The 15,105-nt window shown below is 44.2% G+C and overlaps 1 protein-coding gene across 2 annotated transcripts in view; it reads right to left on the reverse strand.

The window, feature by feature from the left end:
- The window catches only part of unc-5, a 568,549-nt gene that overhangs the window by 7,812 nt on the left and 545,632 nt on the right, over positions 1 to 15,105 (reverse strand). For both annotated transcript variants that reach the window (XM_071695362.1, XM_071695363.1), the window contains 4 exons: positions 11,478 to 11,627; positions 10,771 to 11,232; positions 685 to 929; positions 38 to 283 (listed from right to left, as the gene is read on the reverse strand). In XM_071695362.1, coding sequence (XP_071551463.1) covers positions 38 to 283; positions 685 to 929; positions 10,771 to 11,232; positions 11,478 to 11,627 — 1,103 coding nt within the window. The remainder of the gene's footprint in view (positions 1 to 37; positions 284 to 684; positions 930 to 10,770; positions 11,233 to 11,477; positions 11,628 to 15,105) is intronic.

The following is a 15,105-nucleotide window of genomic DNA, read 5'->3' on the forward strand; positions in this document are numbered from 1 at the left end:
AAACAATCTCATCTGAACATATCTTACATAAGCTTACCTGTGCACCATCGAGCTGTGTGAAGACAGGGGTGTCAATTCTCTCTTCGCCCATGGTAATGAGTCTTGTCCAGGGCTCCTCACTAATAGGAAAGGTAGATGAGGAGGAGGTGGCTGTGTTTGTGGCAAAGATATGAAGCTGCCAGGCAGCATGTTGCAGGGATGCACAATGCTCGAAGGAAAGAATGGCAGGCTTGAGTAGTGACACATTAGGAGGCCCACACACCACCATGGGGCTTAGCAGAGTCTGTTGTAACAAACATCACACTTAAAATCTTATGCATTATTAAAGATGCATATTCTGACTTTAATGACACATTGTTCATTGAAAATACATTTTCCTATTCACATACTCTGGCAGTTCAAACAAACTTTGATACTTTAATTTAACACATCCTGAATAGCTACTACACTGCATTTAAAATGAAGTACTGGGAGGAACATGCTTAATGGAGGTTTACTTTGTGGTGGTGTCCCAGTGTAACATAATGTATAAATATGCTATCCCGGAAGCTGACACAGCAAGAATTCTAAAAGTCCACACTTGTCATCACAAATACTGCACTGATATGGGTACTAGATCATAAAAGCAATTTATAATACAAACAATAAAAAATCTGGGAACAGCAAAGGCCCTAGGGCACTGACCTGTCTGTCTGTGAGGTCTGGTGCATGGTGAAAGTTGGGGGACACAGACACATACAACTGCTGGCGTGTATCCTGGGGCAGTGCACCATCAGGTATGGTCAGCACCACCCCATACTCAGCCACCACCAGCCGCCCTCCTGCTGAAGTCACCACTCCCCAGGCTGCACCCTCACCTCCCAGCACATCCTTGGGTGGCTGGCTGTCACGTGCCACTTCTGAACATGATGCTGAAGTAGGCCGTGAGCCTGTAAAAAAATAGAAGCAAAATTAATGGTACTGACTGCTGGTGTGCTCATGAGTGAAACTGTTGCCAAAACATGTTTGGGTCTGGTGTGGTCATGAGCAAAACTGTAGCCAAAACATGTTTGGATGTCTTGGAAATGTAATCTCAACAACAGTATTCTGGTAAACTTTAAACCATGTAATTTGGGCAACTACAGAATTATGGCCCTAATCATTAATCCCATTAATCATGGTAATGAAGTTTCAACTGTCATTTGGTCTCTTATGGTAGTACAGCATAATTACATAACCTATGTAACTACTGTAATGTACGGTTTCAACCCTTGATTTTGTTACTGGGTGACTGGGGCTTGATCTATACACTTCAGTACAATTTACTACTGTAGGTTTAGTCTAAAGTACTTATGACTTCAGGAGGGAGGCATGGTCTGCATCCTTCTTTCCAAGGCACAAGGTATGGTTCCATTCTCTCATCATGGGGTCAACTCTGACTTAAACTTTGGCAGGCAACAACTAGCCTATCTTGGAATCCCCACATTACACACTATTATATCTTAGACTCTCTGCATAACACATAGTACTAAGTCTGCCTCTCAAAAATTGGGAGTCCTATTCAGATGCCATAATTTATATTCTTATCTTCTGTATTATGCTCTAATTATATAAAAGTCTGATCTGTCCTTGTTTTAAGTTCTACTAGCTTTGCGTACTTACTAGATGGAGTCCAAAGCAAATCAAAACATTAACATAGCCAGTCTGACCTTGTAACATGACCCATCTTCCCCAAACTGCAGTGTTGATTCACTTTCCTTGTACGTTTCTGCTCCAGAGATGTGGCTGTTTGTATGGCCTTGCCATTACCTAAACCACATAATACTTGGCAAGCTACCGCACCACACGATAACTATTTGGCCATTAACAAAAGGGTGGGTCACTGTGTTATGCTTCTTTCCATATGTAATGCTTTGGAATTCTACCACCTTCATGTCTTTCCAAACAAACCAGTACTGCTCCCCTCTTAAAGGGCAGATTTTCCACTTGCTTCAAAACTCTTTGAAAGTATTTTTCTCCTCTAATTTCTATCTCTTTAACCCCTTTTAACATTCTATTTCAGGCACTGGTTTTCACCATTTTTTCATAAAAGGCATCCTACACTTATATTCTGTGGCACTCCTATCCAATATTCATCATATTTTGTGGCAACCCAGTCCCATACTGTATTCCAAAAACTTATAATTTGTTATTATAGGCATTTTCTAATCTGTACTATACAGTACAAGACCTTTATCTAATTTCAAACAAAAAACTCCGATATAACTTATGAGTGAAAAATTTTGTAGCACAACTCTACATGTTCACAGCACATTTCAAATACGGCCTTGCCTTTTTGAGGATTTACGTCCTTAACTAGGGGCCTTCAATATGGAAAAAAAAATACTGCAACTTGGTGCACAATATTCAACAAAATCTTAATCTTTTATTCACATGGCCAAAGTTCAAAGATCCCAAAAATTTGTATTCTGTTGATGTTCCTTAAATTTTCAGTCAATTAGGCTGAAACACTACCTGCAGATAACTTTTCAGCAGTCCAAAAGACAGAAAAATTTGTAATATGACCCATTTCTACCATTCAACAAAGGTTAAAGTTTACCACTTACTTTTCTGGCATTACTTGGCCATATTTTCAACCAGTGTACATGAAATCTGGCACAAACACATCTTTTCACATGCTCCACAATACATCATGAACTATCAAATTTGTGATGTAAGTATTTTTGGATATTCTCTATGGTTCATTGATTAAAAACAACTATTTCTTTGTGATATCTACATTACATCTCAGCTAATATCCAAGAAATATGGCACAAAAACAAAGCTGTTAGTGAACATGATGGTTACGGAAAAGGTAACAGTAATAGAACATGCTGGTGAATGACAACGTGATAGTACGCGATAGTGAAGGCGGTGAGTGACATTATTGTGGATGACAAGAGAATAAGGAGGACGATGCTGAACGATGGTCTCACCCCAAATAATGTTTGCTTATGTAAGTCAAATGATGACTGAATGTAAACAGCAGTATTATGCCTCAGAGTGATAAGACGTATTAGGCAGTAAGATGTAAGGCGGGGATCACTTTTGGGACCATTTCCTTTCCCACACATTAGCGAAATTTTATAGAAAAATCACAGATACTACTAAGCTGGGATATACAGTTACAAGGTGACACATACGGACAGGCTAAGCCCAATAACAAGAATCAAAATTATCCCAGCCTTTCTTAATCTCAGTATAAGCAGTTCTATGATTCTTATATCTTCTACCACAACTAACAGCCACGAGAGACCCAGTGATCTGTTCCTTTAAAAAGTGAACATAATGGTGTAAGTGAAAACGGAGAGTAACAGTGAACTGTATGGTAAGTAGCAATAAATACAGTGATACTGAACATAACTGAGTGAATATGATAGTGAGCAAACATGTAGTGAATATGATGTAAGGGATACTAAACATTATGTATGGTGAACATGATGGTAACATGCGTATTTCATATTTGTGATCTGACCATTTTTGGGTATTCTTCAGGGATCAAAGTTCAATAATTTGTTCTTTAAGCCATTGCTTCGCTATATTTCAGCCAATGCTCATAAAGTTTGGCGCTGTCTTTCCACTAAATCCACAAAACGCTCCTACAAATTCTGATGACTGTTTTTAGTCTCCCTTAAAGGTCACATACTACCAAGAATCACATATTTTTCTTTGCCACTAATTCACCATAATTCAACCAACTGAAAAAACTCGTCACAATGATACTTTTCAGTCCCCAAAACCGTTAAAATATGGAGAAGGACGTATATACTTTACTAGCTTGCGAATATTGGCCTTTCTAGGGAACAACTATACCTTTAACACAATCATCTAGTCTGTTTAAATGTGGTAGTTTGGTCTCAACCCTACGATAGGAACTTCACAAGTATGGCCTCAGCCCTCTACCTTACTTTAACAGGAGTCTGTCGTATAACTAAACACTTGCTGGCAGTAGAGGTTAGGGGTCTGCTATGTGCTTGGTTTCGTCGATGTATAGCGGAAAATTAAGCTAGTTTCTGGCATTTACCGTGGACTCGTAGGAATATATTTGATCACGCGCTCAACTGTGATCCTTTCCATATCTATCTATCTATCTATCTATATAATAATAATAATAATAACTCCACGGTCTTTCGACAGGTAACTGCAGCTCAAGCCTGCGCTTCTTCTAGGAGCAGGGAAAAGGCTCCTCTGTCGAGAGTTCACTGAGGCGACTGTACTTTCAATAATTACAGTCTCACCAAAGTGACTTTCCACTCGCAGTGTAAACCTCGAGCAGGAGGAGTCCAGTAACATCTATCTATCTATCTACGTATATATTCATAATTTGAAACCACTCAAAAATTATTAATCTGTTTGGATAACGTCACATCACTTTAATAACAACCTATTCAACAATCGAAGTTAATGTAATTAATACAACTTTTTAATTACACTGAGGCCCCTACAATAATATTTTTTCGACAAACGACATCCGGCACGATGCCAAACTACAAATATCACTATAAACATTTCCATCGTGAATTCTCATAAGCTAATCTCTCAGCACACACACATCACCATACAAATGCCACAACTTGTGGAAGTAATGATTGTCTGATTAATCGAAGCGACTAGGTCCGACTTGGGTCTGTACGCCATTTCACGACCATCTGATTGTAGTGCCTAAGTTTCCCCCGTTTCAGGCGGTGGTCCGTATATGTAGATAATACTGTTAATTGTTTAATCCAGCACAGGAAATCCGACAGTTATTAACCGGAGCCCACTTGACAGGCTACGCTGCAATTGGCTGCAAACTGACATGGGAAATCTTGTATCGTTGTGCATTTATTGTTGAAGGACGGATCAAATGTTACTCTACAACTCCGGGTTGATGGATCTCTCCTGTGCTGACGGTAGGATGTGGTTGACGCGGTAACAATGCTGACAGTGTGATGTGGATGACTTGGCATGGTAAGTTTCAGTGGTGCCTATGACAATGCTGGTAGTGTCGGAGAGGTGACACGCTGACAACGTTGATGGTGTTGGTTAGGTTACAACGCTGGTGTCAGAGCGGTGACTGAATTGATCGTGTTGGAGTGGTTAGAACGTTGGTGATGTTGGCGTGGTGATAGCGCTGGTGGTGTCAAAGTAGTTAGAGCGTAGGTGGTGTACGGACAGTTCTAGTGATGTTAGTGGTGGCGCTGAAGTGGCGACAACAATGGTGGTGTTGGATTGGTGCCAGAGTTGCTAGTGTCGGAGTGGTGACAGCGTTGGGAGAATCGAGTGATAACAGCGTTATTGGTATATATTTGATGAGTGCTGTCGGTGATATAGTGGTGACAAGTAATGTTTAGAGTGGTGACAGTATCAATTAAGTGTAGAAAATGCTAGAGGCTTTCTAAATTTTGTCTGTTAGGAGTGTTGGAGTATGAGAGTTAGCAGGGTGACAAGAGTGCTGTTGGAGTGAAGCCTCTGATTTAATGTTTCTAAGACTCCCTTCCCCTAAAATTTCCTGGTTATTAGTATGCTTCTGTTAAGTTACGCTCTCTACGACTTCCCTAGGTAATTTATGCTGTTAGATGCCAAGACAACTACGGCCGGGACAGAACCCAGGAGACTGCTGCACCCTCATGGGTTACCTCATCAGATTGACTCGTGCGTGAGTGTGGGTCAAGGCTTGGTGGGTGCGGCCACCACCCTCAGAGGTTAGACTTAGTACAACTTTGCTGGGTTACTGGGCTGGTGGAGCTCCACCCACATTCTCTTCACTGTCCTTATGTTTTCTTCAGGTGAAATTCGACGAAGATATCTTCAATTTCATCATTTCTATATATATATATATATATATATATATATATATATATATATATATATATATATAATAATTATATATATATAACAAAAATTAATAAGGTGAGAAAGACTTCCCCATCCAACAGGTGCACTACTTGGAATTTATGTGAACCCCATAAAAAGAGGACTTGAAGATCATGGAAAATGTGGGGTTAAACACAAAACATTTCGTACACACATGACAATCCAATCAAACCTAACTAGCCTACGGCTGCCTACCACAGCCTATGTTAGGCCGTCTAGTTTGGGTTAAACTGAATGAACGTTTCTTACCTTAGTAAGCTAGACACAGGGCTTCAAAACCAAGAAAAACTCGATGAATACATTTCTTGAGTACCAACACTTGCAAACTTCCATGTATATTAACAGAATTTCAAGTGAACTGGCACTGAGGATGTAGTATGCGCAAACTTCCATTAATGCATACAGAATCTAAAGTGACTTGACACTGGGAATGTAGCACGATGTCATCCAATGTTTCCATTTTGCCCAGCGATATCGATGTGGTTTTACAAGACACACATACACTTATTTGACATTTGCTTAGTAAAATTCCCATTCCCATGGCGTTATAAATGCGGAGTTGCGATTCTGTGTGGCAACGGTACGCGATAAATCACAATATTCCAGGAAATCCTCAAGCGTTTTCACAGCTGTTGATAACACACCAATCACAACAAACGAAGCATGACAAAGATAGCATGCCCACAACACCAAAATACACTAGTATAAGCTTTAGTTCACTATCACTGTGCGTCGTCAAACACAAAAGCAAAATTAGAATTTATATGTACCAAATCAATGATCACACTATAAACAGGAAACATGTAATTATCCATAAAGATCTGAAAAAGAATGTCCCCATCGGACTTGGATTTCGAGCCAGGAAACATACATTACTGGAACCAAACAGAACGAAACGGAAGTTGCTGCCTGCTGACTTACGATGAACATTTCACTTCTCGGAGAATTATTTTTATCACTGTTTCCTTAATCATATATATTTTTTGTAAGCTTTTTTCACATTTTCAAAAGAGGAAGTTGATTAAGTCGCTTATAAAGTGAATAATTAGTCGTTTTTATGTTGAAGGCTCCACGGACGAAAGTCCACATCAGGGCTGGGTGGGCTTTAATTGAAATATAGAAAGAATTATGAAAGGGAAAAAGAAAACACAAGGGAAAGTATTTACAAATTTTGGAGGTGAAAAACCTATCTTTTCAAATGTACCAGGTCACAGTTATTAGGAGAGACATGAGAAGGTAGAGATATAACGTTACTTTTATTATTATTATTATTATTATTATTATTATTATTATTATTATTATTATCATTATTATTATTATCATTATTAGTGTTATTATTATTATCATTACTATCATTATTACAACCCTGGTTAACACGCCCTTGTGCGTATCTTTCGTGACGCCGGCATTCCTTACCCAACACCGTGATGTGACATCTCAGCATCAATGACGACGCCTACATGCATGGTCACGCCCACGGTGGAGTTGCCAGGGAACAAGCGCGTTCCTCGGGAAGTGAACGAAAATAGGGATGATTTCGAAATCTATACTGCAAAGCATGGGCTGATGGAGGCCGTGGGGATAAGTCAGCAGCACCTGTTATTATCATGTAAATTATGATGTAAATCCCGAGCGTGCCGCTGGTTAACAGGCCGAACACTTGCCGTGTCCTGTGGCGACGACAACCCATCACAAGGGCTGATATCAATGCCACTCTTATGCTTCCAGCCTCCATACTCTTGTCTATCACATGTACCTATCTTCCCACATTTCTTTCTAATAACTCGTTACCTTCATTCTGTATTCACTCTAATTCCTTCCATCGTTGGTTCTTTCGCTCCATTTGACTGTCTCTTCCTTGGTCTCCCCTTCTTATCCTATCTCTCGTCAGCTGCATCTCCGTATTAATATACAAAGCACTCGTTCCCTCACCTTCATCAACATTCCCACAATCATTCTCTCTCTCTCTCTCTCTCTCTCTCTCTCTCTCTCTCTCTCTCTCTCTCTCTCTCTCTCTCTCTCTCTCTCTCTCTCCTCGCCCTTCTTGTCTCCTTTCCCCCCTTCCTCCTGCTGCATATCTGTCTGTCGTCTGTTTGTGGGCAACTTGTCGGCTCGTGGAGGCTCCAGTGGGATCTCCTGCAGCCAGCTGCCCTGTAATAAACGGCGCACCACTGACGCTTATTACCAACACTTTGCGTCTACTTGCTGTGCACACGGCCACACCACCGTCAGCCAGCGGCGGTCTGAGAAGGATGATGACAGCCTTGTTATTGAGCCGTACATCTGACAGTCCGGGAGGTTGGCATGAGCGCGGCATTGTGAGTTGCAGTGACTGTGGTTTCTTGCCCGTTAGGATGGCGCCGCTGTTGGTCGATATATATATGTGGTACAGAGCAAATGTTGAGGGGACTGAAACTACGTCTCAAAGCGAACGAAATTGAATTTAACAATGTCAAGAGACGGATGAAGAAACATTCCCACGTTGAATTTACATATCAAAAGCAATGAACTAGGTTGTGAATATATATATATATATATATATATATATATATATATATATATATATATATATAAAAAAAAAAAAAAAAAAAAAAAAAAAAAAAAAAAAAAAAAAACGAGAGGGGAGGATTTCCAGCCCCCCGCTCCCTTCCCTTTTAGTCGCCTTCTACGACACGCAGGGAATACGTGGGAAGTATTCTTTCTCCCCTATTTTTTTTTTTTTTTTTTTTTTTTTTTTTAATTTTCCAAAAGAAGGAACAGAGAAGAGGGCCAGGTGAGGATATTCCCTCAAAGGCCCAGTCCTCTGTTCTTAACGCTACCTCGCTATCGCGGGAAATAGCGAATAGTATGAAAAAAAAAAAAAAAAAAAAATATATATATATACACGCATTTATGGTCGACCTACCAATGTTGAGCACAATTTGCGTTCACAAGCCCTGCAAAACTTCTCACTCGGTTTACAAGGTCTTGAGGCACGATAGCATGGTTCTGAGAATCCCTATTCAACTGGCAACGAATCCCTCCAGGTACTTACTTTAATGTAAGGTTCATACGAGCCGTACACCTGACAGTCTGGGAGGTTGGTATGAGCGTCGCACCGGGTTGCAGTGACACCGTGGTCGCGAATCAGAAAATGATACGACAGAATTCGAGGCAGGGTCGTAGGGAATGAGTCTCCCCGACACCGTGTTAGCCGCGAATACCATGCACTTTTGATATATCACAATTTCTCGTATGTGACAGGAGGTGGAGAGGCTCCCCAGGTCTCCTTTCTATCACTTTTTTCTCCCAGTCTCCTTTTTGATCTGCTCACCCTTGCATCTATCTCCCAGTCACAAGCACTGCACTCGGCCCCAACCCTGAGTCCAGCTGCAAATGGCTGGGTGTGGAGTAGAGGCTGAGTAAGCTGATAGTGCAGCCAGTGAACCAGGACACGACAGCGTGCCAGTGAAATTGCCGGCACAACTGACATGACGATGATTCGGGTGAGGGCACCACATAACGTAGCAGGTAAAGTATTATCGATCGTCTCCGTGGAAGATGTGCCATAAATATAGTACCAATCCGTGAAAAGAGTCAGACATTTATGATATACTTTTCATTTCCTTCTTTCTCATTATCCTGCATGGTGCTATCACTGTGGTTGTTCTCTCTCATATATTTCCCGTTTTTTTTACTGTCGAAAGGTTGAGAGGGAGAGGACTCGCAAGCCGACATAGGTTGGACACTGCTCTCCAGGTTCTGCGGCATTTTACAGGCACAGAAGTCCCTGACAATTCACTCAAAAAACTGCATATTATTTCCAGCAATACCACCGAACACTCAGACGGATGAAACTCAGTTTTAATTGGCCGAAAGGAGAGGAGGAGTTGTGGGAAAAAAAAACTTGGGGCAGGCCAGGAAGATGCGCAATTGTGCATATGTTGGTGTAGTGCTTGTATGAGAGGAGGGGAAGAGGGCAACGAGGACAGGGATGAGTGCGAGGGAGAGAGAGAGAGAGAGAGAGAGAGAGAGAGAGAGAGAGAGAGAGAGAGAGAGAGAGAGAGAGAGAGAGAGAGAGAGAATATGGGGAGGAACCAGGGAATATGAAGAAGGCAGGAGGAGCCATGGGTCGCCAGTAATCTAGGTGGGACAACCGAGAGCTGGAGACACACCGGGTCGTCTTCAGACGTGGTTGTCCAATCCCCGGATTCCCTAGATGTGTCTCGTGGGTCTCCTGGGTTTACTGAATGTTGTCTGCAGATCCCCACGGGCGTCTTACATACGTTGGTAGGTTTGGTAGGACTTCCGGACAATCAGTGAGACCCCTTATCTTTCCAGACGCGTCAATAGGCTACAGAGCCTTCCCGAAGTATTTGTGGGGCAACTTAAGTTTTCCAATCGCGTTTATACGGAACCAGTGGACTTCTAAGGCGAGTACGTGAGACCCAGTAGGTCTTAACGGACGCGCTTTTAAAACTCATGGGTAATCTCACACAAGCATGTGGTACCGATGGACTTCTCACACATGCTTGTGAAAGTAATGGGCTTCTTCAATGTGTCTGAGCATTAACTAAGCTCTCCGCCAGTGCCGTGGGAGGACTGAATGTCCTCCAGGGGGCTTGCTGCAAGTTGGATGGCCCATGCATGGATAAATTTCTCTACCATTCCGGGGAAAATCTGCAAAACCCCATAACTGTTCTCCTACGAGACGAAAACCATGTGAACCGTGTTTGAGCGTAGGTTAAAAGCTACAAGTACCAGTGTTTGCTGTTTTACCAAAGGCTCCTTGAAGTCAGAGCTGTGGCAGAGAAAGCGATACTACACCGCAAGAGTCTGCTCTGTGAAGGTGTCAATTCGTGTGTGTAAGAGTGTGTCTATGTACTGAAGGTGACGTCGGACAGTATGTGTACTTACCGGAAGTGGCATCACTGGAGAGCGAGGCTGGAGAGTCGCTCCGGGGCGGCTTCTCCAGCGAGGAACCGGGCGAGTCCAGGCACCGGCTCCCGACACTACCGTCCACCGTAGGCGTGGCGAGGGCACGGACGGGAAGGAGGTGGCATGCCTCGGAGGGCGCGGGGGACTCGTGGGAAGGGCGAAGGTGGGGCACGTCGTAGTGATGCTCGGAGGCTGGGGTGACGCTACCTGAAGGTCCCCTGCCGCTGGCCGGAGCGGAGTAGTGCTCCTCGTAGGCCGACCCAACGATTCCCCCGCTTGACTTGTGGCCGCTGGAGACGGAGGCGGGATCGCTGTAGGCGTGGTCGTAGCAGAGCGGGAGGGCGGTGGGCGGGAGGGGCGCCATGCCCACGCCCTGTGTCAGGTCAGGTGCAAGACCCTTCAGTTTCTTGGCAGTATCCGAGTAGAAAGGCATCGGGTAGTCTGTGGGTGGAAGGCGTCCATTACAAGCAATTGGGCTTCACACAGGAGCCATGTGCATATCTAGCCGCCTTACTGCCTCACATTCGCTACGGATCTAACAAAAACAAAATATGTTCTGAACGTTTAATGTTGAAACACACACACACACACACACACACACACACACACGGGATCAGTAAGGTAGCATGTTACCCAGTGAGCCCATCATGAGGAGCTGGGCTCGACGAACAAGGCGGGTAACTCACCTGAGGCGGCGATCTCGTACATGGGTCCGTCCTGGCGGTCCTTGCGGTTGAACTTGCGGAAGACAACGACCAGGAGCAGCAGCACGAGCGGCACCAACACGGCCAGGACGACGATGAGAGTGATGTCCTGCTGCACCGCCGCCGCCGTTGCTGTAAACCACACGACACAAACACACGTCAGGAAGGAGGACTCCACGAAGAAGAAGATCAACTACAAAAGCTGTTACACAAGGAGTATACATACAGGGGGGGAAACCCAAGTGAACACCAACGACTGACTTGCAGAACACATCATGATCGAGCTCTGTGAACACTTTGCACACCACAACTTTAGTCAATGAGCCACAAAATAAGCCACTAGGTATGATGATCCTGTCATGTGTGGTCACTTCAACTTTGTGGATGGTTTTTACTTATGCTGGTTTACTGTGGGAGGAGTAAGTAATTCTTATACCAGACCCTCCTCTCCTCACCTCTCCTTTAGGGATTCGTCTCTCACCCAACCCTCTCCTCTTAACTCCCTCGTCTTCCTGCACCCTACGCTCCCCTGCCGTTCCTCCCCTGCCCCCACTATCACCTCCGGCCACCTTCCTATCATCCCTATCCCCATACATTACCCTACACAAGGAGACGGGCGGGGTGGCCAGGGTCTGGTGACCGCCCCTCCACTAAGGCCAAAGCGATACAATGTTATCTCCCGCAGGAGCAAATTGTCGGGAGGGAGGCGGGTGCCCTACCCTCCAGCACCACTCCCCTCTTTCCACCATTTGTAACCATTTATGTACACAGCCTCCCCTCCTCAGATTCAAAGGCTGACTTGATAGTGTAACATATCTAACATGTGATCATTAATATATATCCATAAAGAATGAAGTTTATACACACACACATTATATATATATATATATATATATATATATATATATATATATATATATATATATATATATATATATATATATATATACATATCTATATATATATATATAATGTGTGTGTGTGTGTGTGTGTGTGTGTGTGTGTGTGTGTGTGTGTGTGTGAGAGAGAGAGACTGACTGGTGCCGGTGACAAAGCACTGGTTCTGCTCTGGGCATCCAAGTCTTGAGGTACGGTTCATTTTTGACACTAACGGGGCCTCGTCCGCCGCATCAGGCAATAGGTCGCACCCGGAAACATTCGGGGAAGAGAGAGAGAGAGAGAGAGAGAGAGAGAGAGAGAGAGAGAGAGAGAGAGAGAGAGAGAGAGAGAGAGAGAGAGAGAGAATGCAAGTGAGTACATGTGCTGAAGGAGAGTCAAATTCCAACAGAGAAGGGGGAACAAATTAATATGTAGTTATTCAATATTCAGAGGGAGGAGGAGGATCTGTTATTCAATATTCAGAGAGGAGGAGGAGGAGGATGAGAGGGTCTTGTGAGGCGCTGCTTGCTGATGACCGGGCGGAGGAGGCAGCACTGATGCTGAGAACTGTATGGCAGAGCGTTGCGCTACCAGCGCTTTGGGGGGGGGGGGGGGTGAACAGAGAGGAACGGGAAGGGAAGGAAAGAAGAAAGAGAGAGAAGGATTGGAAAGAAGAGAAAATATGAGAAGGCAAGGAGAGACATAGAACAGGAGGATGAAAGGATGACAGGAGAACGTAAGGGAGAGCGGTGAGTGTGAAGGGTGAGAGGGAAAAGAGAGGAAGGGGAGGCGAGAGGGAGTGTGTGATGAAAAGGATTCTCGGGGAGAGAAAATGGACAAGGAAGGGGGTGGAAAAAGGAGAGGAGTAGCTGAGAGAGTGAGACGGCAGTGAAGAAATAAGAGGAGAGTGGCTGGAAAGAAGGGACAGATGACGGGAGTGGTGAAGGGATGGCGGGGATGTGAGTGGAACAGTGGAGTAAAAAAAAAAAATAAGGGGGGAGGAGGAGGAATCTTGGGAGTGGAGAGAGAGAGAGAGAGAGAGAGAGAGAGAGAGAGAGAGAGAGAGAGAGAGAGAGAGAGAGGTCAGTGCGTGAAGCAGGGGCCAGACGATGGATGGAGGAGTAGAGAAGCGACTGAGGGAAGGGGGAGGGAGGGAGGAAGACGGGGTTAATGTGAGCCAAGGGCCTGGGGGAAGAAGGATACTAGGGGAAGAGTATAGCGTTAGGGTAAGGGGGGGAGGGGGCGCTGGCAAGTGGTAGAAGCGAGATATAGAGGAGGGGGAGAGAGAGGGTAGAGGGAGGAGACCTAATTCCCCTCTCTTCCCCTAAAAGCTTGCAGGAGGAACATACGGAGCAGTGTGTGGGCCACGGCCTTGCACAACTCCCTCTCCACGACTCCCTCCTTGGTCACCCACATTACCTGATGACGCGTAAGAATATGATGCTACTCGGTCGTCACTCTTACATATCTAGTTATCAAATAAACGTCCCTCACTTAACGAAATTAAAGTGAAATATAGGTATATCCGTGAGGACCGTATCTAACGTTATATGAAGGAAATTTCCTTTTCGTATAACATATCCGACTGATAGCAGAAAATTCTCAAGTGTACCTTGGATGGAGGGCACACCCACGGACCCACAGGGACGTGAGTCAGGCGGTGTGGAGAGGGAGGGCAGGGCTCACGGTCGGGACGGACAACGGGTATGTAGGAGGAGGAGGAGGAGTAACAGAAGACGAGGATGAAGTGCAGGAGTAAGAGAAAGAATAACAATAAAGAGACGAAGAGGAGGTGGGAGAAACAGGGATACATAAAAGGCTAGAAAGAAAGAATACATCATACTATCATTACGAAACCAATCACTTTCACAGCAACACTAACTGCGCAAACTTAAGGAAGAGGAAAAAATAAAACAGATGTCCACTGGTAGAGGAATGGACACCGCATCGCGAAGGGGGAGGAAGCAATATCCCAGGGAGGAGGCTGAGGCTCAGTGGATGCAACAGTCAGAGGAATGAGTGAGTCACTATGAAAGTGGGTGTCAGCACCTTATACTCTTGTGTTTACAGCGTAATAACTGGTGCTACAATAATATTCCCTCCTTCCAAGGCAAGCCAACGTCAAGCTACAATCATCAGCTGAAAGAATATTCTATTCAACTCCTCCTTGAAGTGCTAAGGATAATTCAAGTTGGACCAAAAACACTCTCCCTCTGCATAAGGCCCATGTGTGCCAGGGGCGAGTCATTCTGTGTCCCGCTTAAGACAGTGAAGACCAGTTTGATGTAATCTTAGCCGCAGGTCAACTGACCTGTGTCGAAAGGAGTCGTCAGAGACTATGACGATGACCACAGTTTCAGGAGTCTACGTGGTTTACCTGCAAACTTCACATGATTAAGGGAAAGAATTTTGAGACAATGTCTACCACATCTGTTAGTTTTATAATCTACGCGTGGAAAATCTGGCAGTATGATGTCATGTAAAGAAAAACTATATAATGATAATTGGCTTCGGATACTGTTACCTTCCATAAGTATGGGAAATGCACGTGAAATCTGGGCGCAGGGAAGTGCAAGGGTGAACATCTCTCAAAACTGTTGACTAGTAACGCACACACACTCAATACAATGGTTCACACACAGGCCCAGCCAGGTTTGGTGGGTCAGGGGCGCGGCAGTCCGTCCACAGTCGATAATTGGGCACCTGGCGTAAGCGTGTGTGTGTGTGTGTG

The sequence above is a fragment of the Panulirus ornatus genome, chromosome 58 (genome assembly GCF_036320965.1).
Source record: "Panulirus ornatus isolate Po-2019 chromosome 58, ASM3632096v1, whole genome shotgun sequence".
NCBI classification, from domain to species: Eukaryota; Metazoa; Arthropoda; class Malacostraca; order Decapoda; family Palinuridae; genus Panulirus; species Panulirus ornatus.